Source organism: Amphiprion ocellaris, chromosome 12 (genome assembly GCF_022539595.1).
Source record: "Amphiprion ocellaris isolate individual 3 ecotype Okinawa chromosome 12, ASM2253959v1, whole genome shotgun sequence".
NCBI lineage: Eukaryota > Metazoa > Chordata > Actinopteri > Pomacentridae > Amphiprion > Amphiprion ocellaris.
In genome coordinates this window covers 4,889,825-4,917,625 of record NC_072777.1, presented here as the reverse complement: position 1 = coordinate 4,917,625, position 27,801 = coordinate 4,889,825, and the positions used below count along the sequence as shown (strand labels likewise).

General features: G+C 42.6%; 1 protein-coding gene across 6 annotated transcripts in view; it reads right to left on the bottom strand.

Annotated features, from left to right (window-relative positions):
• Positions 1-290: 290 nt before the first annotated feature.
• The window catches only part of sash1a (SAM and SH3 domain containing 1a), a 183,232-nt gene continuing 155,721 nt past the window's right edge, over positions 291-27,801 (bottom strand). For 5 of the 6 annotated variants that reach the window (XM_023272395.3, XM_023272396.3, XM_055015808.1 and 2 more), the window contains 12 exons: positions 23,247-23,382; positions 22,504-22,925; positions 19,845-19,919; positions 19,491-19,634; positions 17,231-17,363; positions 16,144-16,313; positions 14,004-14,213; positions 10,052-10,202; positions 9,719-9,847; positions 5,876-6,924; positions 3,401-3,532; positions 291-3,013 (listed from right to left, as the gene is read on the bottom strand). In XM_023272395.3, the coding sequence (XP_023128163.2) occupies positions 2,753-3,013; positions 3,401-3,532; positions 5,876-6,924; positions 9,719-9,847; positions 10,052-10,202; positions 14,004-14,213; positions 16,144-16,313; positions 17,231-17,363; positions 19,491-19,634; positions 19,845-19,919; positions 22,504-22,925; positions 23,247-23,382 (3,012 nt within the window). In that variant the 3' untranslated portion in view covers positions 291-2,752. Of the gene's footprint in view, positions 3,014-3,400; positions 3,533-5,875; positions 6,925-9,718; positions 9,848-10,051; positions 10,203-14,003; positions 14,214-16,143; positions 16,314-17,230; positions 17,364-19,490; positions 19,635-19,844; positions 19,920-21,948; positions 22,926-23,246; positions 23,383-27,801 lie in introns of all 6 variants that reach the window. The other variant, XM_023272393.3, reaches the window with a different exon arrangement.

Genomic DNA, 27,801 nt, shown 5'->3' with positions numbered 1-27,801 from the left:
TTTTATTTTTCAGTTTGACCAAACCATAAAAAAAATCACATTAAATCCTTTTTTCTTACATCTAAGAATATGATAATAACATATTTGAGAGACAGGTTTGCGTCGAGTCTGGTGGTATTATTCCCTTTTTGTTGCAAATCCAGTTTTTTTCCCCACCAGTCTTAATTATAAAATATAATTAAAAAAGGTCTCAACAAGCCAATGTGCAAAGTCACACTGATAAAATTACTTTCCATTACTGTGTGTTTGTGTGTGTGTAAGTGCAGACAGACAATCAGAAGGTCAGCACATGGAAAGAAACTGTTTTTTATTATACTTCAGAATGACAAATAGTTATGGACATTACTTTTGTTGTTTCAATACACAGGCAAATCTGTATGGACAATCATTAGGTAGATGAAAACCAAATAAAATAATTTGTACACATATTTTACAATACATACTGTAGTTCCTTACTGGCTAGAGCAATATGCATTATGCAGGAAGGTATTGCTATTCATATAGTACAGCTAATTACAGTTGGTATGAAAAAAAAGCAAAAAATAAGTTACTTAAATATCAATTACATATACAGAATGTGCAACTTCTGCTAAGCATTTCATATATGTAATTAAGAATTTTCTTTTTTGTCAGTCTGCAAAAAAACAAATCAGAAGTGAGTATAACTGGAAGAGGTTAACTCGTGAATGGGTATTAAAATTGGCATCGGGAACTGAATACTAAAATAAAATACCAGCATAACCCTTGAAACCCTTTACCTGACGACAAAAGTCCATTTACGGACCCGTGAACAAAATGTAGCCAATTTTGTTTCCTATAAAACAGCTAGATTTACCATCTAAAGTGCATTTACAGTGTCAGTATTTTCATTCTTTACAGAACACTTCTTGGGTCTTGTACGTTTTTAATAACGACCCTCCCTTCCTCACTTTCTCAGAGCACCACTTTGATTGAAGAGGACAAAAAGGCATCGAATATCTTTCTATCAAGTGCCCACTGCAGAAAAACAACTTCTAAATTTAGCATGAAGTTGGTCAAATTCTCAAATATGAAATTTGTGGAATAAGCTCAGTTCTGCTATGAAACTGTTAGAAATCGGAGGGTAAAAAAAATCATGAGGAATATTTATTTGGTCCGTTTCATGCAAATGAAACAGTCATGAAAGTCTGGTTATTTTTCATTCTGGATTTTGGCCCCAAAGATTTATATTCTCAAAAACAAACTGACCCCACTCAGTGTTTCCCTGAATTTTTAAGACTTGTTTTTTCGTTGTTGTGCAGAACATGGAGGTCAGCTTTTCACCTGATGTGACGGTTTGCTTTTACCAATTCCAGGCTGGCATTGATTCGAAGTTATGCAAAATCCCCAAAGAGCTTATTAGTCAACTGTAATTCAAATTCCACATCGACACTTTAGCCGAAGCGCAGACGGCCCAGACGTCCAAGAAATCTCAGATATGACAGCCCAGATGTTAGCTGCGTCTTCCAGACGTTTTTATTTTCTCCTCCCAGCCGTTCCCGCAGCCGCTTTTCGCGACATGTATTTTGAATATCATCCAGAGAACACGGACGATGTCTGCGCCGTTGCTGCGGTTTATCATCTGGGCTTCACATGTATAGAAGCTGCAATCACTCAGAAGCATGTTCTGTGGTCCGTGTACATCGCTGAAATGATCTGGCTGAACGTCAAAGAAAATCTTGACACATTCAGAACAAGAAAAAAAAAGAAAGAAAAAAGCTTGCACCTTTGGCACAGTTCAGTCTCAGTCACCATGTAGTCAAAACTACTGCATCCAGTATGTTCTATTCATCTATTCATTCTTAATAGCAACTTAAAATGATACACCAGGGAATGTACTGTTTCAGTGAAAGCTGATCGTGATTACTACAGTAAAACAAAGCTTCCTGTAAGACTCGGAATATTAGAGCAACGTGCGCATCCAGGATACGCAGTGAAATTTCAGATTTATGAAATATAAAGGTGTGGCATCAGCTGTTTCAGCTTAGAAATGACTGAGAGCTGGCCTCTAAATAAGGCTGCAACATTCAAAAGGCAAACACATATCCGAACATATAAATCATTTGAAAATTAAGATGTGCATTATGCTATAATACAGAAACATGATACAAAATAAGCCACCTCAAAGCCACCTGTTATTTTGGTGTATGTGTTTAGTCGATTAAAAAGTCCACGTGTTAGGTGAATTCTGTCATCACGAACCTATTAGTGGGAATGAAACACTTTGGCCGAGCTTCTTCCTTTAAAAAAAGACCCTCTGATTAATAATCGCCTCGCCGCAAGAGTTGAAAATGAAGCACTTTATGAATTATACAGGAAGTAAACCGTCTTTCCGTGTTAAAAAAAAAAACAAAAAACATCCATCCTATAAAAGAGTGTGCTATCTTCCTTAAAGGCAGATCCAAGTCTTTATTTTAAGACTTTGTGGGTGTCTTCAGAGTAAAAGCCATCCCACAGAGAGAGTCTGTTTGTTTTTTCTTGAAAAGGCATCTGATATCTTGTCTTGGCTGTGAGGAGAAACTCCTCAGTGCCGTAAACATTTCAGAAAAGTGATGAAGAGAGGAAATGGGAGAGCTCATGTTAAGTCTTTCGGCATGTGCGGAACAGGAAGTGTTTTAGTGCTGCGGTCACTCCGTGTGGCCAGGTTCATCCGTGGCTACCGACTGGCCGTGGTTAAAATGAGATGGTACACACCAGTGAGTTGATACCTGTTGTTGGATTTCCACCGACATGATTAGGACTGCACCCCTCTGTGCGTGTTGAGCGATCGCGCCTCGGTGATGAGGCGGCGGACGTGTCTTTCGTCCCGAACCCCGGCTTCCCACACGCTGCTCTCTGTTAACAAGGCCACACGGCTCAGTGTGTCGACTCCCACCGCCGCCAGAGACGTGGCGTACATGGGCAGGCCGATGGAGACGAGCCAATCGGAGACTGTGCTGATGTTACCTGAGGCGAGAGGCTTCCGGCACATCTCTGTCAAACCTCCGGAGGGGATCTGGGCGACACAACGGGATAAAGACGCATTAGTAGTTCCTTTGATGATGGCGCATTATTGAATTTACATGCAAAGCTGAAGCTCTATTTTTGAACGGCACATTTGAGACAGACTTTATTACAGCTGAAGTAATTCTAGACTACTTACAGCAATAATAAAATATTAACTGTCTTTTTAAACTTTATCTCCACATTTATCTGGGTCATTAAATATTCAAGCGAGCATAATTTGCCTTCTCTTGAACAACGGCACTGATCTCGGGTACAAAGAAATCCCAACCGGCCCATTTCTCCAGCCTGCATTGTTGCTTTCTCACAACATTTACAAAGCTGTTAAATTCCAAAATTTCCACAAAATGCTCAGTAAAAATCAGTGGTGTTATCTTACAGCCATACGGTGCTGTTTACGGAGCTCTTTGACTCGGAGCTGGTCCATAGTGGAGGCCACATCCTTGACAGGCTGCTCCAGGTCCTCCGAGTAACGATGGACCAGAGGCTGGGGGATGCCACACCGGCCATGCTGGAGGAGGGAGGTGAACAGAGAGACATTAAACACGGCTGTTTGAAAGGCTATGCAAAGAGAAACACATTTGGAGTCATGAGAAAACATGTAACCCATCAGTGAGAAGCTTACAGGCAACGTCAACTGGGCCGACATGAATGAGAATCTTGACTTAATATTATGCAGACCGACATCTGGTTGTTCACGAATGAATGAAGCAGACTGATCGCATAAAATTATTGGCCAAAGTTGAGAGCAACCTCGTGAGCAGAGTTCTGATATTAAGATCTGCTTAGAGGAGTTTAATAAGCAGGAACAAGGTAAAGGATAAAACAAAGTAGCAGACTGTGCTGAAACCTCTCTAAACATACAGGTATGCACTTGTTCCCCTTTTCTTTGCATAAGCATCTGGAGCTCTGGCAGGTTTACAGCAAAGCCTGGTTTTCATTAGATAGACTGAACCAGAGGTCTTTTGAGGACGAAAGGCTGGATGAATGAAGGAAAAGATTCTTATTAACAAAAAACCCCCAAAAAACAGTTTGACCTGCCCTTTCAACACCTTGGTTTCCAGGAGCTTCTACTGAAGGTAGCTAATTGTCAGCAAGGTTCACCGTGCATTATGATGACTTAATTCAGCCTAAGGTTGGATGCAGGAATGCAGCGGAGTGATGTGATGATCAACGTATGTTTGTCCGTCTGTTTGTTCGTCTGTTAGCAACATTACTCAAAAATGGACGAATGGATTTGGGTGAAACTTTCAGGGAAGGTCAGAAATGACACAAGGACCAAGTGATTAGATTTTGGCAGTGATGCAGCTTATAATCTGGATCCATGGATTTGTTTAAGATTTCTTTATCATTGTGAGATAGCGGCACAGCATCACTATAACAACAAGTGAACACTACATCAGCTGCCTGCTGATGATCACATGATTGTGATTCTACTACAAATCAATTGTTGCAGACTTATCAGGACTTATCTGTCAGAAATGATACAAGGAACATTTGATTAAATTGTGGAGGTGTTTCTGAGTCCCATCAATTCCCACCACCCGCTACATATTTAGGTCACGCGATTCAGTATCCGTACATAACGTACACATGCAGAACACACACTAGTGCTCAGCGCAAGGTCATTTTGTTTGTGGGTACATCTATATTAAGTAGCCAGCTATGGTTGTGTGATTTCTTCCACGAATATTTTCAAGATTTCATCCATCGGAAATGATACAACGACTGAGCAGCCTTGGTGCAGTACTGCGCTCTCAGAGTGCTTTTCTTGTTGAAATGTGTCTCTACTGATCTAATCATATTTTTGGAATTTGAAAGCTGTTTTTACAATAAAACATGATAAACTGCACATTTGATTTCCCGGATGACTTTTGACACCAGCGACTCCATTCAAGCTCATAGTGTTGCTATTACGGCAACAATGTGCCTCTCATGTCTCTGCCAATCCACTTATGACTAACAGGAGTCCAGCAGAGTTGGGCTGTGGTCGGAGGCACTATTTCTCACCTCATCCCCCGATGCCTCTGTCTGTTTGCATATGTGTGATTTTCCTGCCAGTGTTGGGGGCTCCAACATGTTTAAGGGGCCCAGCCTGGGGTCTGGCGAGAGGCAGAAGGTTTTATAACCCCCGTCTGCCTTCAGTAAGATTCAGCCCGTAAACTTAACAGTCTGAACCGCATCATAGTGAGACTCAAGCCACAGTCTTTCCTCCGCAGCTCCAGGCAGCATATTTATTATTGTGCGCACACATACACACCCCCACACCCTCACACACAAATAAATTCCCTCGCACATAAAACGGCATCTGCACACACAAAAGAAACACACAGACTTTAGACTCTATTAGTGTCTATTTTTAAACTAAATGAGCTCCAAAGCAAGTTGCTGATGTTATTGGCCTAAACACAGAGTAATTTGGATCCAAGTTGCAGTCAAATTATGACTGAGTTAAGTTAGGCATGTTACAATGCTAAACCAAAAGAGCCTGACGCCAGACAAGTATAGCCCTGAGGTGTTTTGGAGTCCTATTTTCAAATTAACTACGGAAATATGACTCCAAATGTTTTTGTTATGCATCAACTAGGATGTGTTTTTTTCAGTGAATACCCCACCATATCTCTGTGCCTTCTCTTATTCAGCACAGAAACTTATGCAAGTTCTTATGTAAGATCAATTACCGAAGGGATCAAGTTGGTAAGCTTTTACGCTTCCAGTGAAATGTCAGATTTCCGGCATCTGCTTGAAAAGCATATTAGCTTAATACAAATTCATCTGTCATTAGTCAGACCGAAAAGTTGTATCAAATGGAAGCCGAGTTATTTTGTCATATTTTACATGATGCTCTACTGACCTTGTCAGAGTAGGGCTCCTCAGTGAGATCGATGCCCTCGGCCTGCAGCCGTTGTTCCAGGAGGGTGAGCAGGTCAGGACCCATCTTGGCATGGGAGGCCTTTCTTGTTACAGCCATCTTGCCCCCGAGATCTGAGAGCCACGGAGGCTGCACTGCTGGTGGGGTGCCCGATTCCTCGCCCATGGAGGAGGCCGAGGAGGTGGCACAAGGACTGGCCGGGGTGCTTGGGGTCTTGGCCGGCAGAGCGGGAGCACCGTGGCTGTGGCTGGGGCTGCTGCTGCTGCTGCTGCTGCTGCGGACTATAGGGCTGCTGGGCTGAGAGCGGTTGAGAGAGTGGGTGGGCGATGGAGTGGGCGACGGCGAGGATGGCAGGGAGAGAGGCGGGTGACGTAGGCCATTGGCGAGTCTTTCTTTAGATTTCTTGGCGGGAACGGGAGGAGGGATGGGAGGCTTTTTGGGGTGAGTCCGGACGACCCTCTCGCCACTTGCGCTAGAATCAGGAGGACTCGGAGTGGGACTGGAGAGGGGCTCTGGAGGGTTGGGGGACTGGGTGGTCGGACAAGGGGAGCGGAGAGGCAGCTGGGAGGGTATGGGCGGTCTGTCGGCCCTCGCTTTAGGGCTCACTGTTGGAGTCCCATTCTGAGCTGGAGAACCGCTATCTCTGCTGACTTTGCTGGGGCTGCTGCTGTCTGATTTGGGTGCTTCCTTAGCAGATTTGAGCTCCACACTGAGATCCTTTTTCTGCTCCCAGTGCAGATCTCCCAGAGAGTGGGAACGTTTCCAGGGTCCGGTTTGCTGCGGGGGACCGTCCAGGTCTTCACAGCTGCGGCTGGCTGGGATGGGGGACTGTCTGTGGGCTTTGCGTAGCCCCAGCAAGTTGAAGCCCTTCAAGGAGGGCTTGATGAAGAAGCTTTTTGGGAACTTTGTGCGCTGGTTTTTGCCGTTCTGTTGCAGAGCCTCTGTAGAAAGAGTCATGGGGAGTGTCGGGTAGTCTGGAGACTGGAGTCCGGCTGAAGAACGACTGGAACGAGAAGCTTTCCTGCTCTTACCTGCAAAATAAAAACCCTCACTTAGCATTGAGATGTAGATGCTTTTATCCCAGTTTAACCAAATCTATCGACTCGTTTTCCCCACTCTTTTGTGAAACACTAACAAGGAACAGGTTTCTCTCACTTCAGCTTGCTACGACTTTCACCAACATAAACACTTGATAGATATTAAAACTGTTCATGACTCAGCATTGCAGTTATTTTTTTTTTTTTTTACTATCTTGGCTGACTTTCATTTTTTATGATGGCTGCAGTTTTTTGGCAGAGAAAGTGGTAAAATAAAAAAACAAAAAAACGATATGCATCTGTGTCACAAATACTCTATTGTGCATGTTTGCATCATGGGAAAATATGTTCACAGCAATTATTTTAACAAGTCTTCCAGAGCCAAGTCACTAAAAAAAATCAACTCATAAAAAGCACTGCATGTTTATTGTTCAATGCTTATCTGAAAGTTACAGTCAAAAGCAATGTTTATGAGGAAGAGTTGGAGCACCTCAGGCATAAGATAAGCTTTTTTTGACTCATGACTAAACTGACTGATTTGTTGTTGTCACAGCAGCAATCGCAAATAAAGTTACATGAAAGGAATGCTTGAGAAACAGTGGAACAAAAGGATGAAGCAACTTACCATCTATCCTTTGGCTTACAGAGCAAAATGGATGGATGAAATGGAGGAGAGCCACAGAGAGCGGCTTGCCAAAGAGTTTTAAAAAGTGGGATGACGGAAAAGTTCAATAGATGGAATGTCATGAGATGTTTATGACATTTTTTTTTAGATGTGTCAGAGAGTTAGGTAGGAGGGATTGTAACAGATGTCCTTAAATTTCCAACAGAAACTACATTTACTTTAATTGCAACATTCATTTTCAGACAAGACGATGAGGTCAACTGACAATCCAATAAAACATCGTTTAAAAATTAAAAATGCAATACGAACCAAGAACGTGAGGCTCTTCAGTAGTGTCTGTGTGGCAGATGTGTTATTGGATTGTATTGGAACATCGTCGCTAACATAATGTCGACAACTGTGTGTTTTATGGTTGAAAATCCAATACTGTATTGATGCCTGTATTCAAAATGTACAAAAATATATCTAAAATAGATTATTTTTTTTTATATTACTGCCTAATAAGTACCATTAGACTGATTTATGATGCAATAAAACCAACAACTGCATTGACTTTTTCATTATGACTGAATATTATTACCTGCTTTTCGTTTAACTGAGCATATAAAACAATCAAAAGGGATTCCAAATGTCATTTGATATGAGGAAGAACTGATAAATCCAGTAACAGAAATCAGACACATGTATGTTAAAGAAAGGTCTACTGATCAAAAGAGTAGTCAGGGCTCCACAGTGACTTTTCTTGGGAAGGACATTTGTATAATGATTTTTAATTACCTTGTATTATATTAATTCAAATTTCTACCCCTTTGCCAATTCTCTCGACTAATAAATATTTCAAAATATTCACTAATGTGCAGTAACACATTAATGAATCGTTGCATTTGCGCAGACAGCAGAGCTGTGGAGCCCTGAAAGAAATGCAGAATGTTTACTAAATGTTATGCAGCTAGTTTGTGAAAAGAGTTTAGTGGCACAGAAAGGAAAAAAAACAGAAAGAGGCAAAACATAAAAAGTCAAACAAGCAGCACCAGAGTCCTTTTTTGTTTGGTTTGGAGAAGTGGTTTTTATTCCACAACTTAAATCTCTACTGTGGCAGACTGCACGCTTCACTACTGAACCCGAATGACACATAAAAACACAAAGGGGAAACCAGCAGTTAACACTGGAACCATACAGATAAAGAAAATAAAGACAAAGCAGTGATTTATGAGTTATGGAGCTGGTAAAAGAATGCTGTATGTGAAAGAAGAAGAAGGCAGAGTCTTTATGCAGATAGAGAGATAGAGCAGCCTCAAAAAGTACACTCACAAAATAAAAATCTGACAATAAGACCTCAATAAACTTCGTACAACCTGCAGTTTAAAAATATTTTCATCCACATCATTTTAGGCACATTTTGTATGATTGTGCAATATGACCACTGTGAGCACAAAGGAAAGAGACATCTTGAAATGAAGATAGCTAAACGCCATCAGTGATCTGTTACCTGACATTTCTTAAAATGTTATCAGCCTATAGATTCAGCCACTGCAAAAACAACAACAAAAAAATAACAGGCATTTATTGACATACTACTCTTCAAGCTTTTTTTCCCCCTGAATTAAAAACACTCAACAGAAATATTCTATGAGCTCAAATTCATCTTTCTGGCATCCATCTATCGGCCTTGAACCCAAAGGTGGGACAGCTGGGAACCCGAGTCCTTGACTGGGCAGTGAGTTTGCTCTCATCAGAACAGTTCTGTGCATCGGGGAGAGACTCTCCCTCTGAGCTCCCAGCATTGTGGGGTGGACTAGGCTTAGTGGTCGGGGGCCTGGCTCCCTCTCAGTTACAACTGGACTTTGGCACTGATGGTAAAGAATGCCTAAAGGATGAAAAGAGCGGTTGAAGAAAGTGGAGTGAAAGCATAGTCAAAGGGTCCACACTAGAGAGGCAAAGATGGGCGAAAGGGAGGAGGTTTTTGGGGCAGATAGAGGAGGTTTTTTTTCTAAGCTGATCCACAGGAGTGAGATGTTAGGATGCAGAGGCAAAATAGGAAGTGATGGAGCAGAGGTGGAAGCCCAGAGGAGGGGGGAAAAAAAGAGGAGTCACTGTGTAGGACTAGGCTAGAGCCAGAGGAGGCCTTAGCTGGCGGTCTAGACTAAGCAAAGCAATCATTACCATTCTCCAGGTTCTCATTGCTCTCGTAGCAGCCAGAGTCCCGTGGGGAGTCTCCCACCAGGCCCTGACCCTCAGACAGCAGCTTCTCCTGGGAGCCTGACAGGCCGCCACGCTCCGGATCGCTGCTACCTGGTGGCAGTAACACAACATCTGACATTAAAACCACTCTTTTCCTGTAAAATCTCCCTCTGTGACTGAATTTAAAATAGATTTCAAGGTTTGGTTGGTACTCTTTCACACTCACTGTTACATTTTTTACATTTACTCACACTAAAAGCCTCCATTTGAGTGTTTTTCTCACATCTATCTGAAGTGTTTTTTCCGTCTACTTACTGTCGTACTCCTGTAGTAGCTCTACAGCAGTGAGCAGCACGGCTCTGTGCTGAGGATCTCTGATGTTCAGCTCATCCAAGTCCTCTTCTTCCAGCAACTTGAACGTGTCCAGGTCCTCGTAGCCGTTGAACAAGAATGTGGGCATGTGCTCCTATCAAACGGAGAGTTTCAAGTGTCTTTTGAGGAGCTGAAACTGAGGGTTTCTCAAAGCTGAATTACACCAGACTAACCCTTAGATGCATAAGTGTGTCAAAAAATGACCCAGTGACAATATCATACAAGAGGTGGTACACAAACTTGGAGGGACGGAGAGCAGCAACAACTAGAGGAAAAGTGGAAGAATGTCAGCAAAATGGATGTTGACATTCTTCTACTGCTGTTCTGTGTAATATTCTTCTTTTTCTGTTATCAAAATGTTCAAAATCTGTCATAAAGTGAAAAATAAACATATTTCAAAGATGAAATCATTCTTGTGTGGACAAAAATATAATACAAACAATAATATAAATTATTATTCTCAACATAAATGACAAAAATGGCATAAAAACACACTGATTCTTACACGGGTCACTTTTGACCCACTTATGGAAGAGTGTTGGGTCCAATCACTTGTGCATCTAAGGGCTAAAGGAAAATTTCACTGGAGCAGAAGCATAAAATACAGTATATCGAGGATACAGTAGACATAATTTCCGATCCACATTGTGTATTTTTAAACCCCTGGTGAGCCAAATCTAAACTGCAATTATGATTTTCAGATGGCATGTAATCACGTGAAGCCATAGCTAATTCAGCTCCGGCTGCTTCAGCTGGCGAGAACTTTGTCATTTTGACAGACACATTAAAAAAAAGAGTTGTAGCAACACGAGTGAGCGAACTGCACCGAACCAAGCAACAACGAGTAGTGTGTGGCCGCAGTCACAACCTATTCTAGCTGTGTGACCAAAACGGCAAACAGGAGTTGAAACGGAAACCCGCCAGAGAATCACATCAAAGTACGCCACGACCACAAATGACAAAGCACTACACAGCAACACAAACACACACCAAAGCTAGTCGCCCAAACCGCTGTAGCTATCTAATGTGACAAAAAAGTCTGTAAGACACCCTGTGCAAAATCAGCTGACGGCATCATCCAAGGCGCTGCTTCCACTCTGAATATAGCTGGGCTCTGTGCTTGTATGACACATTTTGTTGGACAAATAAATACGGTGCGTCACCAGTGAGACCGTCAATTACAACAGTGGAGCCCACAGAGGAGAAACTGTGTGTCTCTGTTCTATTTCTGCTGGATGATGCAGGACTAAACAAAGGACCACCAACTAACACAAACACAGGCAGCTGGGCCCTTTCACTCCCCGACTGTTTTTTTTCTCTTTGGTCAGTTAAAAACTTTAAACATCCACCAAATCCAACGACCATGCAGCAGCAGAATCCAGCAGACAAAAGGTACAGGGGTGTGGAAATTCTGACTTCATAGCTATAGATGGCTCCTGTGGATGTGGATGAATTTCTTCAAGTTCAAAATAACTCTTCGGCCTATCAGAGCATATTGTAAATTATGTAGTATTTATGCAGCTTGTGGAGATCAATTTTTGTGAGCACGGATGCTGCAAGAGGCAGAAACCTCATCAAAAATAACTGACACAATCACTGGAACTGATTTACAAGCATAAAACTACCAATCTGCTAGTGAGGGAACCAAAAGCGTCTAGAAGATAGTGTCCAATCAGTTGAAATTAACAGTTTCAGTGACTTGACATAATCAATGAGGCCTCAGAAACACTCTATAGTATGGCTTAGATTTTTGAATTATTTTGAACTCACAGTTGGTTCATTTTCACTGAAATATAAAGTTCTGCACCTCTTTGGAAACAAGACAACCCAAAAAAAAATGCATATTAGAATGCCTTAAGTCATAAAAAAGGAAACATCTATATAACTTACTGTGTTAGTGTTACACGGTGGGTGTTGATGGGATTGGAGAAAGGTCTTGCACCATTTTTGCACTTTATTATATTATTTGCTATGTAGTGTATGAATGCCGTGAATGAAATTTTGTTGTTATATTTATTATGACAACGACAATTAAAGATTGAACTGAATTAAACTAAAGTTGAATTTCTTAGACTTATGTTTTTAATCAATTTCTGATTACCTTTTTCACAAAATTTAAATAAAACTTAGAATCAGCATGTACAGTACCCACAGATGTTACCAAAACTTAAGGAAAAAATCAGACTTTACATACAATAGATATTTTACTAATAGTTAAATATCTACAGTACTAATAGCGTCCAGATTTTACTCTAGTTTGCTACCATACTATTCTATTTCTATCTGTTCTATGTAAGCACTGCCTGCAGTTCAGCTCACTTCTGTCAAAAAGTCCCAGATTTTTTTTGTCTCACTGAGTCAGACCAGATTTATTCTTTTTTACAGAATCTAATAAAAGCAAACACTTTATTTTTACTGAATTCTTAAAAAAAAAAAAAACCCAAACATATAGAATAAAGTGAAATATCACAATTTTAAGCTTAGATTTGGTTAGTTTTCCAGCCACACATCAAAGATGAGTAGTTCAAAGACATTTGTAAAGTTGTAAAACCAGTGTTTTTTCAGTTTTCCCTGTTTCTGGTTCTTGTAAAAGGTAAAATACTTTTTTCTTTTTTTTTTAAGATCCCTTCCTGCCACGTCGTGGAGGTCAGAGGGTTGATACACATGCACTAAAGTTTTAGGCTAGTTTATTACAGACTTATGAAACTGAAAACGGAATTAATTTCACACTTTTTCTTCACAAAATAGACTAGAAACGTAAATTTAAATTATCTGGAAAAACAATGCACACAGGCAACTTGCCCACTCCAGGAACCTGGTGGTGATGAAGAATCCACCACCACTCTAATCCACTCATAACAACCACATTTGCAGCTTTGAAACATCAATCTTTCAATCTGTGACTTGGCTATTAAGTTGGCCAGAAGAGATGAAACAGACAGCCCACAAAGTTCTTTGTGTCTATTTGGGGAAGTGAAGCCGGCCAGCTGCCTGAGTGGGAGGAGATGCTATCGAGCTCACAGCGATGTGTAGGTTTTGATGAAAGATGCGAGCTATTCGTTGGGGCGTGGTTGTCGCAATGTGGGTGTTAATGTTTATGCATCAGTGTCAAGTCAAACATGCTGAACTGTGCAGCCTGTAATTGGGTGCACTATATTTGCCTCTGCGTGTCTGTGAATGTGTTTAAGATAAATGGCTAAAGCAATATTTTAATTTACTTCAAAAGCATTGTTTTCTGTCAGTGAAGTGCTAGATTGAGTGGATTTTCTACAAACCCTAGAACAAAATAAACATATGTAAATGTGTCCAAGTCAAAGGTATTTGGTATTAAGGCCTCCTAGATCTTGGAAGCTACACCAACACGGCACATGATATAGAAACAAAAAATGGTAAAGCTTTGGGAGCCTTGCACTCTTTGTCAAAAATATGGGTGTCTTCAATTAAAACAGCAACCAAAATCCATCTTACTTTATGGATCTGTCTTCTGGTCACTGACCAAAACACTCTCAAAGAGAATTGATGGGACCTATAGCAGAATGTTACGGATGGTACAAAACACCTCCTGGAAACCACACCTCACCAACAAGTTGCTAAATGGCTCACATCCACGCTTGTCAACCATCATTAGGCAACACAGACTAGCCCTGGCTGGACATGTGGTGAGACACAACAAAGCAGTTGGGCGGCTACTGTTATGGAAACCTGATGCTATCAGAAGGTCCTTATCCTTAAGGAAGGTGCTAGAAGAAGATACTGGTCTGGAAGGCAAAGAACTTCTGACTGCAATGCTGGACAGAGGGAGCTGGATGAAGAACTTTGTTCATGTCACCGATTCTGTTGGATGCAACTGACTGACTGACTGACTGAAGGCAACACTGTAAAAATATGGCTCTACCTTGAGGTTGATGCGCTCCAGCAGCTCCTCCACCGATGTGGGTTTGGGTGGTCGACCCTTTCTCCGTCTCCTCACGGGCCTTTTGGGCTTCTCCTCTTCTTCGTTCAGCACGTCCACATAGATGAACTTGAAGGTGCCCACTTTGTTGTTCAGAAGGCCCATCCATGTTCCCATGGGTGGCTTACTGATGATGTCGATCACATCCCCGCGCTGGAGAGTCACATAGAAAAGAGATTAGAAGACTGACCTGACCAGAACATTTGGAGTTTAACCCTGAGGGTTGTTTCGAAAATTTGGAGATGAGAGAGAAACTGAACAGGCAACACAAACTGTGTAAGTTAACTGTCTGATGTAACTGGTCTTTGGCAAATAGTGAACACTGTGTGTAAATGTGTTATATCTTCTGATCCCCAATTAGCCTCTAGGCATTACTTTGGTCATGTCACATTTTTACTCACTGTAGGCTAAGTTTTCATTGCGATATAAAGTGCTGCGTCTCAATGTAAACATGCCCAACCATGGCTAGAAGTAAAATAAAAATGTTTTTCCTTGAAACAAATTTGTTATATTATAAAGTAGAAATTAAATTCGATTTCTTTGAATATTCATTTTACAAAAAATGGGAAAAAACAACAACCTTAAATCAACAATTTATGAAAGGCCCAAAAAACACGGTGCCTCCGCATTCCACAGTTCTACAATTTCACATCAAAGCAGACGCTTTTATCCAAAGCGACGTACATCTGAGAGCAGATACAACACAAGCAAGGATCTAGTCAGCAGAAGACAACCTGGATAAGAGCCATAAAACAAATTCCTACTACAGATATTTCACTCTTTGTTTCTACTCTTGTCTCCTATGTGCTCTGTGTAAACACAGCCTGCAGTTCATCCCAGCTTAGTCAAAAAGTTATATAATCTGTTCAGTACAAATGGTTTATTTGTGGCACATTTTTTTAAGATTAAGACAGGTGGACAAAATTGATTTTAATGAAATATCACAATTTTAAGCCCTCTGTAAGTTTTCAAGCAGAACGAAACATTACAGATGAGAAGTTTAAGGGCCATTGGAAAATAAAAACCATGCTTTTCAAACCCACTGCTGGGTTCAGAGGGTTAATAAATGGAGGCACAGGTTTTAATCTGTGCTAATCATAATCATGAACAATCACATCTGTAAAGCTGAATTGTAAATAAAAGGAAGTTGGAAGAGTCTTTGGGTGCTACAAGGCAGCGTCAACTTCAACACAACTAGCTTTCTGCGAGAAAAACATCATCCCCTCCAAGACTGTCACCATCTTCCCAAATAATAAACCCTGGGTCACTAAGGAACTAAAGTCCATCATCATCAAGAAGAAATGGATCTTCTTCTTGGGGACAGAGATGGAGAAGAAGTAGGTCAACAAAGAGGTCAAGAGGGCCATTGAGATTGCCAAGCTCAACTACAAGAACAAAGTGGAGGAGAATTTTTCTCAGGGAAACCTCCGCTCAGCTTGGCAGGGTCTTAAGAGAACGGCGGCTGTGAACTCAACCACCAACAGCAACCCTGCACACATTCCCAGCAGCACCCCAGCATCTCTCCCCAACGACCTTAATTACTTTTACTCCAGATTTGAGACCAACAACGCCACCCAGCTAGCGGACATCAGGTCGAACCTCAAACCTGGCGACCCAGCCAATCATCTTCCTCACCATGGACGTAGTAAGGGCCCTCAAGAGGTCCAAGACCAACAGTGCACCTGGTGCTCCTCAGACACTGTGCCTACCAGTTAGGAATGTTCTCCAGAACCTTTTCCAGATCTCCATCAGCATTGGAATCGTCCCCAAGTGGTGGAAACACTCCACTATCATCCCAGTTTCCAAGAGGAGCCCCCCATGACCTTGAACAATTTTTAATTTATTGCTGCAATAACCTGCTGTTTTACATCTCAACACTTATACGGACACTACCATCTTTACTACCTCCGCAGCAACCACTCATGCCATGGCACATAATCTGCTGCTTTTGCCCACCCACCTTTTTCTGTGTTTTTTTTTCTTTCTCTTGTTCTTTTTTAATGTGGCACTCTTTGCCCACCCAATTGCCCCATGGGGAAAAATACAATTTATTCTGATTCTGATAAATATTAAGTATGCCAACCTTGAGTTTGAGGGAGTCAGAGTCATAAGGACTCGGAGTGAAGTCTGTGTGGACTCGGGCCCGTCCACAGAACGGTCCTCTGTAAGGCGGCTCTTCATCATCACCGTCTTCTGACTTCACACTTTCTCGGTTACTGGCCGATGAGTCGGTGGTGCTCACCGTCTGTCCACCTGGACACAAAGACACGCACGAGAGCGTTTATATAAGCTATAGAACAACCGCACATAAATCCATCACTGGATACTTTTCACAAAAAAAGACAGTTATAAGTTACAACAGTCAAAAGATCTCCTCATGTTCACACTGTAATAACATGCCGGAGTCAAATAGCTTTACAAAAGCAGATCAGTAAACTATTCAAACACTATACTGATCTGATTTTGTCAGGCTCTTAATTCTTCTACATTTTTGGTTTTGCGGGGAGTGGAAAACTTAAACAGAGTCTTCATCACTTGCGTTAAAACCCCTGAAGGAAGCTGCATATTTCCCTCCGCTGTTTGGGAATCAGAGAGGATAGACTTCCTACTTAATTAATACCGTATGTTGCCTGTGTGTTTGTGTGTTTGTAATCTGTGGCTCTGAATCGCTGAAAGTCAGCCAGGTCTTCAGTTTATACTGAGCCTGAAATAATGGAAAGATATTTTAACCACAAAGACGTGACAGAAACACCAAAGTGAAGATGTCAGATAATGTAATTAGATTAAATGACCTGAGAGATGGAAACACGCTTGAAAACTCTCTGGGGTGATGAGTCAGCTGGTGGGACTGGGTGTGATCAGTCCACAGAATTTATAATTGATATACAAGTAATGCCAGAAGCAGCAAATCTTACCAGCACCACCTAGTGTTATGTCTTTCACAAAACAAGCTGTTTAAATCAAATACATCTTTAGATACTTACTTGGATGCGACGTTTTACATGAGACAGAGGTTAATGCACCGTAGAACTGTATTCCTGCATTACAGTGTCAATTATGTGCTCCTCTAAGATGCTAAATAATGTTCTTCTTCTTTCAAAATGTCCAAAAAACTTTAGGTAAAAGCCTTTTTCTCTGAATAATGGTTCTCGTAAGAAGCTTCGTCTTACTCATTGAACTCTGTCCGCTGAGTGAACTCCGCAGACTTTCCACCGAGCCTCCGGCCTTCAGCTTCGGTTTCTCCAGAGAGTCGGTGTCAGGCAGAGGGGATTGTGGGGAACCAGGGGCTCCATCCGGACTGGACTAAAAGACACAAACAGAGGGGGAGATTCACATGAGGACCAGAAGAATACAAGACAAAGACACAAAGAAATTCACAGTTAAGAGACGGCGGTGGAGAGGTTGACATTTGAAGGAAAACAATGGAAACCAAAAAAGCAGAGTTGAGCTAAGTGCGAGGAAAAACAGGGGTTATCTGTGTTTTTTCTTATTTACTCATGCCAAATCAGGCGTGCATACACAAAACAGATTTTTTTAGCTATTAATGAATAAAATGCATACAATTTTTCTCTTATTTTTCTCATCAATAACTAAATAACTGACTTTTCAAATCTGCCTTTTCTTGAAACCATTATTGAGACTAATGCCATTCCACTGCACCTTTAAATGTATGTTACTTGACAATGGCCAATGGATTCGTGTGTATCAGTTTGTGCAATCAACTTCTGAGTTTGGTGAAATCTTAGATTCAGATTTCTTTTGAAGCTAAAAAAAAGTCTCATATTGTTATTTACTTTATATTTGAATTCTCATACTGCAGTCACTTTATATTTAAAAATGTAAATCTTTATATTACAAGTTGTAAATATTGTTAGATATTTTCTATATATATCGCTTCTATACCTTACCTTCTATATTGTTTCAAGTACTCAAAACATTTCATGATGCACTGCACTATGTACAACTGTGCATGTGACAAATAAAACTTGATTTGATGCATCATATGTACACTGATCTGCCACAACATTAAAACCACTGACAGGTGAAGTGAATAACATTGATCATATTGGTACTATGTGGTGTTCTGCTGGAAAGTCTTAGATTTTGACATCCATATTGATGAGACTGAGACACCCAAATGAACACTATCCCAGAACAAGCACACTCCTAAATGTCACTGGCCTACCTCAGCAGGAAAATTCACCCCACCACATCGCAAAAACATCAAACAATCAGGAACATCTCAAGGAACATGACAAGATGTTGATTTGACCTCCAAACTCTCTAGACCCCATCTTGATCAAGCATCAACAGGATGCAGTGGAATAAGTTTGATTTCCAGAGGCTCCACTGTACAACCCAGAGAACCCAAAGGATCTACTGCCAACGTCCTGGTCCAGACCCCATAGGACACCATGAGGTCCTCTGGTCCAGACCCACCTGGACCTGGTTCAGAGTATTTTTGACCACATAAGGGGACCAACACACTATTAGGCAGGTGGTCGTAATGTTATGCCTGATTGATGTGTGTTGTCTAATAAGAACATCTTGTTGTTAGAGGTGCCACTGTACAGCATCAACATGGAACTGCAACCTGACAGCAGCTTCATGTAGCAGAATAAAAGGATATTAAATGGAAAAAACATACCTAGAAGGAACTGGCTGGTCTTAACTACAGTTGCTGCACATGTTTCAGAAATCCACTAGGTGGCACTGTGGTCTGTTAAACAGCTGCTAACACTGTGACAAGGCAGCTCATTTTTCTTTACTCATTCTCAACCAATGCCTCCATGACTCACTGCAGGATATCTGGGTCACATTGTTGAGAGCTTGATGAGGAGTTGCTCAGATGTGCATCGCTGACACATTCTGCAGGGCGACATCAAACTGTGGGGCTGGACGAGTCACTGGGTTAAAGCCACTGGATGCCCAGAAAAATTAGGCCACTGCAGCTGAGACACTCTGCAACTCTCCACTTCCAAAGAGCTAGCCTTTGGGGGGGTGGCAGCCTTGCATCACTCCATGAGCTCAACATGAAGCTCACACTCCACCCTCGACACTGGACCCGGCAGAGAGAGACAAATCCAAATGTGTTTTAATGCGCTGTGTTTATTCTGTAACTAACACAAATACTCCCACCCACCCGCGGCCTGCGGACAGGAGATGTGGCTTACGCTGCAAAACATCCTCTGAATGTTGGCGCTGCATGGAGAGCTGCTTTGATTTCTTTACGGCTGTGTTTGGCTCACTGCTGTGGGGATCAAACGGATGATGTGTGAACCACATGTGTTTGCTGCTCCATTTTAAACAAGGCTATGGTTCAGGTGTTTTTTAATGTCACCTCATCTGTCCTACAACACAAAACATAATGTTCAAGCTTCTACAAACAAAGTGCTGCTTCCATGTGTGTGAAGTGTGTTTTTGTCCAACCTGCTCAGACAGTGAGCTGCTGTACTTCTTCGACATGCGTTTCCTCATCGTCTCCTTCACCGACTTGACTTTCTTGCCCAGCGAGATCCGAGACGTGGTGGGGGATTTGACCACCTCTCTGTAAATCGCCTCCTGTTCCTTATTCTGTGATTAAAAGAAAGGAAAAAGGAGAATAGAGGGGAAGGGGTGACAGGACGAGACATCAGATCGGGTGAGATCGAACAAGCAGAAGACAAAAGGGCAGAGAGATCACAAAAACAAAGGAGAAAACAGGAGATGAAAGTCGATTTAGCGTGACAGGAGAGTTGAGCTCGTACTCCTCGCAGCGTCTTGTAATTGTACCAGCTTACTTACGTTGGCCTCGGAGCCCGTGTTGACCACATGCAGCGAACGGTTGGACAGGTCGAAGCCTCCGAAGCTGCACGTCCTCTGTTGGGGAGCCAAAACACAATCAAAATGAGCGACAGTCCAAAGGGGGTCACGCTGCAGAAACCTTTCCCCACCCGCTCCCACCGAGTCAAATCACAATGATTCATGCTTGGCACGACACAGGCAGCAGTTTGATTAATGTACATGGGTGTATGGTTTGTACATATGTGGTGGCATGATGTCATACGGGACTGTGGACAGCCAACAGACATGATGTAACAAACAGTTCTATGAACTCCTCTTTAAAATTGAGTTGCTGCATGGTCCTCGGCGAATGAGCTGTTATATTGCTGGCTCGTGCGCTTTAAAACTTACATCCCCTGAGAAAATACTCGACTGAATTTAAGGGTTTTTTTGATGTGGTCGAGCTGAAATATATAAACGCACTTTTACAAGTCAACATATATTCATTGCATTTCAGCCCGATGCAATTTCATGTTGTGATTAACTATGAGAAATACAAAAAAAGTGGGCACAGTTTACAAACATGCACAACATACAGGTTGGTTGCTAAGAGCCGACAACATGTAATTCTCATCAGAAACGTTTTCCGAAAGAGCTACTCGTTTCTGCTGAGAGGACAAGGCGGTTTGTTTTCTCCACTTTAGAGGTCAACGACATAATAAGGGGAGACACAAGGGGGAACTATGATATGAAAAGAGAAAAAAACATTTTCTTTGTATCACTAAACTGGCTTTTTGAATAGCCCGTAAACACACAAACATGTACACACAGTCAGGCCCATAAAGCAGCTGCCAAAAAAAAATGCTCTTATTTCAAGTGCGGCATTCGATGGCAATTCTCCTCTGCTTCACAAACCTTCACTAAACAACTGAACTTCCACGAACCCTGGACGAAGAATCTCCAAGTAAGAAAAGCTCTGCACATTGAGTTAACAGTTTTTAATTTACATGTCCAAAGCTGCAGTCCGCATCACAGGCTCCAACAAAAAGCAGTTTCAGAACAAACATGTTGGAAAAAAATGTCCCAAAAGAACTCTGAATGTGATGATGATGTACGATGGAATGGACATGCACCCAGAAAAAAACGTCTCTCGGAGATTTAAACTAGGAAAAAAGAAAACAACTAAAGAAAAAAAAAAAGAAGTCACATCTGCAATAGAGGCACGGGCCAAAAAAGAAGACAAAAAGCAACAACAGAAAAAAGTGGATTCAGAGAGTTTTTGGATGAGAACGACCTCCGGTGATTTCACTAGAACACGATAGGATTCAGGTTCCCTCAAAGCTGCAGGATAGCTCTGCTATTTCACCCCCCGCTATGTGTCATTACTGCTGCTGGAACAACCCAGGCACTTGCAGTTCAACCAGACTATTTTCATTCTGGTTAAAATTACACATGTATTTTACAATCACTGCAGGTGAGTAGGCTTTTCTTTCCTTTCCATCTTTTTCGTTGCTATTCTCAGCCTTATAGCATCAATTTGAAAGTTGTTAAGCATAAAGACTACTTAGTCACTGAAGTTGACTTAATGAGGCCGTGCGTTGAATGCGTCTTTGAGGCTATGTGTGGTGCAGTTATATAGATGAGCAGCTCTGAGCTTGTGCATTTCCTTTGCCCCACAGGGATCAGTGTGACTGTGCGAGTGCACGTGTTCTTCTGGGATCCGGCATTTATAAAAGGCACTCATGAAAACCTCTGCTGTAACTTAACCCCCCAAGTGGGTCACTGCACATTCCATAATCATTTCATATACAGCTGATATAAAAAAGGTTTGAAGCTGGGGGCATTCACTTAAAGGTCACAGAAGATAGCATTCCTCTCAGGGCAGTTAGGTCTGTGATAGGTATGCCAGCTCTTGACATTTTCAGGACATAAAAACATCTGCAATGCTTTGGGTGTGGGTATTTTTTAAAGACATATTATATTAAACGAGTAAGTTAAAGCCATTTGACCTGTTGTGTCTCTTATGTCTGTTGCACCTTCACCTCTGAGCTATTCTGCAACTTTGAAGTACACTGAGTCCTGCTCACACGAGGCGGTCGATTAGAACCTCACGGTCTAAACTCACAGACTTCTGCTGGATGCGCAAGAGCACACGCTTGGTGCAGCGGTCCACGCTGGCCGCCCACTTCCTGTCCGCCTCACGGTCCTCCTCCAACAGACAGCGGCGCTCAGCGCGGCTGAGGGTAACTGGGCGGACCAGTTGGGCCCAGTTGAGGTGACCATACAGGCTCCGTTCTACCACATAGGTGATGTTCAGCTCACTGACTGCGGTTCGGCCACGCAGCCTGCGGGAGGGGAACACCCAGCCCCCTCCCCCGCTCCCGAAACCTTTCGATTTGGCTACGTCACAGCGGACAGGGGAGGAAGGGGTGACAGACAAGGGGGAGACAGGGGTCTTGGCATTGCGCGAGCGCTGGTACAGCAGGTGCTTGGTGGAGTACGCGTAGTTGGGGTCGGGCTTCCGGTGCGTCCAGGTGCCGTGGTGCCGGTTGGCGGGCTGATGTTTGGGGCTGCCTTGGTGGCCGTCATCCAAGGAGATGAGAAGGCGGGACTGGGAGTGGGGTTTGGGACGAGGTTTGGTGAGGCCATAGAAGGTGTAGAGGGCCTCGTTGTTACTTACCCCGTGGGAGATGGAGCTCAGCGCCTTCCTCATCTCGCCGTCAGTTGTGGAGCGCGACAGCTTTCCCTCATCGTCCAATCCGCAGCCGTCGAGCTCCGAGAAGGAGGAGCCGCTGCCTGCCACAGCGGAGATGGAGCCTCCCAGGGCGCTGGAGCCTGCTGGGGTTCTCCTGGGGGGCCGGATGAGACCGTGGGTACTGGAAGACTTGCTGAAGGTTTTGACCAACTTGTGTCCCGACCAGGTGTCCAGGCTGCTGGAGGAAGGGGAGGTGGTCAGGCTGTCTGTGTCTCCATCCAGAGAGAGCTGATCGTGGGTGAGGGAGGGCAGAGAAGCCTCCTGGGGCAGGAGGGGCTTCTTTAGGACCCCTGTGTACAGAGCGATGTTGTCCTCACATGTGGGAGGGGCCTCAAGGTTCAGAAAATCTAAACAAGAGACAGAAATAATCAGTCCAACAAGTTGTCACTGAGGAGGGCTCAGAGCATCAGACTGTTCAGTCCCATGATCTGAGCTGTGGTTTTCTAAACCCGAGCAAGCCAACAAAAAATTCACAACACATTCTTAAAGTGTGAGTATCGGCCTAAACCCATGACAAATGACGACACTATCCTTTAACACTGGTTATTAATTTCCAGTCGCCTTCAGATGGCAATTTAGTGCAAGAAACACATTTTCAAGACTGAAACTTTAATAAAATGTAGGAGGAAAGGAAAAGGAATTTATCATCGCCAGACAGAATCACCAACCTTCAGAGGCATGTTTCTTGCCCTCCTCCACCTTGATGAGTTTCTTCCTGACCCGGCGTGTCGAGTTAACCAATTTGTGAAGCCGTTTGAACTTCACAGAGTCCTCTGATTGCTCATCATCTGACTGTTCACGAGACTGATGGAAGAGAGAGAAAGAAAGAGGGGTGATAAAATCAAAGTGAAAGTCATCTTATTAAAAAAAATAATAAAAAATTGGGTAAAATGACATCGGCAAAAGCAGGGACGACCTTATTTCCAGTTCAGCACAATGTTTCATGGAGGTGACATAACTGTATGGATTTGTTTAAAATTTGCAGGAAAACAAGAGAAAGTAAAACACTGACAATTTTAGATGACATCGTTGTAATGCGATGGATGGGAGCTTTGTTTAGGATGGTAACAAAGTTAGTGAGGTGAGAGACGGAGGATTGGAGGGACGGTGGAACTCTGTATTGTATCAACTTTATACTCATAGTGAACACAAACTGAAATGCACTGAAAAAAACAACCAGATGACATAAATAGTAATTTCATGGACACAGCTGAATGACACAATGAATCAGTACTCCAATAAATGGTCCTTTTGGCATTAAGCTGCCTTCAGAGACTCTTACTCCTGAGGAAATGGTTCAAAAACAATTTCATCACTAACACACATATACACACACATACATACAAGTCCTACTCCTTCTAAGCAGCTGCACTCCTGCTCTGATCTCGATGTGTGATGAGGAGCTGAGCTTTGGCAGAAATCACTGCCATCATCCTTTACTAGTTTCTTTGAGTCTCTGGTTGCCAGAGCGACATCACCTTTCTGGTGGTCACACACTGGCAGTTCCACAGTCGAAGCTGCATCATTTGCAAACATAAACAAGGCTAGACAGGCCAGAGCTGCAGGACATAGCAGTGTGTCTGATAACATTCTAGTCTTGTCTTGCATCACTGAAGCTTAAGAGCAAGAAACTGCTTTCTAGCTGTCTTGTGAAAAGACCACAGGCTTGACTCAGAGGCTGTTGACATACAGTTGGGATGATGCTAACAAGTGTGGCTTGGTTGGAGCAAACTGTTGACAGTGTCCACAAATTTGAGACGGCAACACACCACCGAAGACGCTTACATTCCCGCAAGTGTGTTACTGGATTACGAACTAATTTCCAAGCTGAAAAAGAATCAATGTGTCATCATGTCAGTTCATTTCATCAAACTTTCCCAACACTCCCTACCACTTCACTATCTTGGTGCGTGATGAAATTTCAGGTCTTCTCTCATGCCAGTGTAGCAGACCAGAACTAGGGTATAGTGACTCATTTATCCTCTTAATCAAACCTGCAGAAATAGGCTCTGAAAACCTATTACTCCACTGTCCCTTAGCCTTAACAATCTCTCAGTTGGACCACACAACTCTGACTGCAGCAGTGACAAATTTCAACAGTATTATTTTCAGAAAATGTGTTGCAATAACCAGACTGATTAAAGAGACAGTAGAAAGGCTGCAAGTCCAGTAGACCATCAGAGGTGTTCAGTATACTCCCGTAACTTGGCTCCGTCCAATAACATCAGCTGTACATTCTGAGGACGCAGATTTTCTCAGATGAAGTCACTGTTATTTAGGTGGGGATGTGCGGTGCAACTGTCTTAGTAATGCTGTAGTTCACCCACATGATTATTCTCTGAGAAAAGGAGCAGAAGACGGTAAAGAGATGATAGCGACATGTAAACTCTAACCCAGTCCCAAGGAGCACCATCCATGCAAATCGCCAGATAAACAGCGGAAATGTGAAACACACAGAAGGAAAGCCAAACATATGAGGCCATGAATCAAGGAGGGCTCAAAGGCGGTCATTGAAAACAAGGTCAGAGCAAAAATTCCACCACCGCAACTTCCTTTTCAATTCACAAAGTACTTTGGGGATCGTTCGCATAATTTTAGTGAGTCATATGCGTCAACATTTTTGTGGTGCATGCCAAAGTTCTTCTGCAAATCTGCACAAAAACAGAAAAGAGCCTTTAAAGACAGAACAAAGAGAACAAATGTGCCTTAAAACTCACCACCTCATTGAAAAACAAGCAGGATGCCACCTCCTGTGTTAATACACCACATTTTAGTCAGAAAAGCAAATCCATAGTGCCCTCACCACATTCCCATGCATGTACTTTGCAAAGTAATATCTATGTCCCTGTGCACATGCTGGCAGATACAGATGCAGCCTGTTGGTGAATGCAGCTCAGAGGAATGAGGGACTGTTTGGAAGTGCTGTGCTGCATAGCTAGCAGAGAAAAGGCGTGTTGTGCATGGAGAACAATCCCAGCATTTGAGCCCCTCTGACCCTGCCTTGGCCCCCAAATCGCTAATGGCCAGCCCTGGAATGTGGGCTCTGATCGCTGGGGTAAGACAGACCAGAGGAAGACGGCAACGGAGAAAAAAAAATAAAAAAGGCACAGACCAGCCAAAGAACTGTACATTGCAAATACGTCGGCTACAAGCATTTACTGTATGTTCACATGTCTGTATATAGAATACAGACACGCACAGAGTCGTTAACTATTTGAATTTGGGAATGACCTAATTCCATTCACTTGGGAGAAGAGTGGCCAGTATGTGACACTGATTGAGGCCCCAGCAGAGTAGAAATATTTCCTGCAGTGGCCAATTTTGGAACTTGGGGCAAAAGGAGGTACAGAACTTCCCCTTTTTCATCCCCTTTGGGGACCAGTGCAAAGTCTTTCTCTTCACTCTCTCTGTCTCACTCTCCCTTGTTTCCTCTCTGCCTCCAGCACTGGCCTCCTGAGTCAAACTGTGTGTTCCTCTGCACAATACTCCTTCAGTACTGTAACTCTTCGATCCTCCCTCATGTCTGCAAAATCCCCAATCGATCAATCTCCTTCCCGCAGGAAGTGAGCAGCTAGCAGCAGAGGGGTAACGCAAGGTTTAATGAACTGATAAAGATGATCGGGATGCTCATGCACAATTCAAGCACCCACATCAAAGAGCCAAACAACAAGACAGAACTTTGGCAGAGCTTATGCATGGAATAATTGACCTATTTTTCATGTGGAAGGAAATCATCAATCAGGACCCGGAAGAATAATTTAACAGGGACTCTTGATGATGTGTTTTGCATGAGTCAGTATTTATAGATTGACTGATTCAGTTATAGCAAGAAACAGCAACAGAGATCTGATTTTATTACTGAAAAGTCACAGGGGATGAGTGTGGAAAAGCCAACCACATCCGTCACTAAGGCATATTCGTCGACTTTAACGGATTTGCGTTTATATGTCCAGAACTGTGTGAAGGCTGCGGAGTGAACTTTTTTTTTCTGACAACAACAGCAACACAGAATGCCCATTGATGTAGCTGCACAAACAGGATACAGTGGGAGCAAACGTGACTGTTTTTGGAAAAAGTCAGTACTGTTTAGTCAGGAATTAGTAGCGGATTTCAAAATAGCAACAATACATATGTGCAGTTTGTTATTTTTTAGAGGACTTGGAATTTTTGTGTTTGGATAAAGCCACTTTCTGGGAGGAAAAAAAACTGGGTCAGTGTATGACCGGGCTATTCCCATATGATGAAATACAGTACAAAACTAATGAAACGCCGCCGTGACCGCTGGGAGGATTGAATCTGCATCAGGGCTGACCTCCATTTAAAAAGGAAAAAACACGCCAGCAAGTAGGAAACACACACACAACAGAGAGAACGGAATGATTGTCCCCAAACACCAAACAACAGTAGATGATTGTCTGAGCCCTAATACCACAACTTACATCATCGGTTTAAGAGCTGAATTTACAAAATGAAGTATCCTCAAAAGTCTCAACTCACTTAAAGGTGATCAGGAGAAGTTTGGAAGCCCTCTCTGCACAACGGACAAAATCACTGCTAACAAAAGCTTATCTCCAAGAGATTTGCGGTGGATTTTGCTTGACTCTCCACTTGGCTTTACAATTAGATCTGACTGACGTAAACAGACCTGACCTAAATTTCCAGAGACAATTTCCCGGTCACTGCAGCAGCCAGTTATGACTTTGTTGGGACAAATTCCAAACGAGAAGTCCATGAGAGGATGAAACTGATGAATAAAATATGGAGGAGCACTTGCAGCAAATTGCACAGATCTCGGAGCGACTGCCAATTCATGAGGGGGGAGCCTCAGAAAACCGAGCAAAGCTTCAGAGCCAACACAGATACTATCATGTGACATGGTGGAGAGAATGTATGTGCAAAGGCTATATTGTAGGTTGGTTGATGAGTAAAGAGCGGAGAGAGGAAGGCAGATAAAGTCGGAGAAAGGCCAGAGAGAAGTTGAGTGAAGGTGCTTTATGCAGTGAAAATTTGTTGAACAGGGAAGTCTACAGCAGAATAGTATCTAAAATCTCAACATCAATCTTGGAAAACTGACTGACATTATTTACACCTGGACAAACACACACATCCATACAAACACTTAAATAAAAATATAAGGTGCCGCTCTTCATCATGGCTGAAAAGAAAAAAATAACTGAAAGGTGAGAGTGTTACGAGAGGTAGAGTAAAACGGGGACAGGTGAG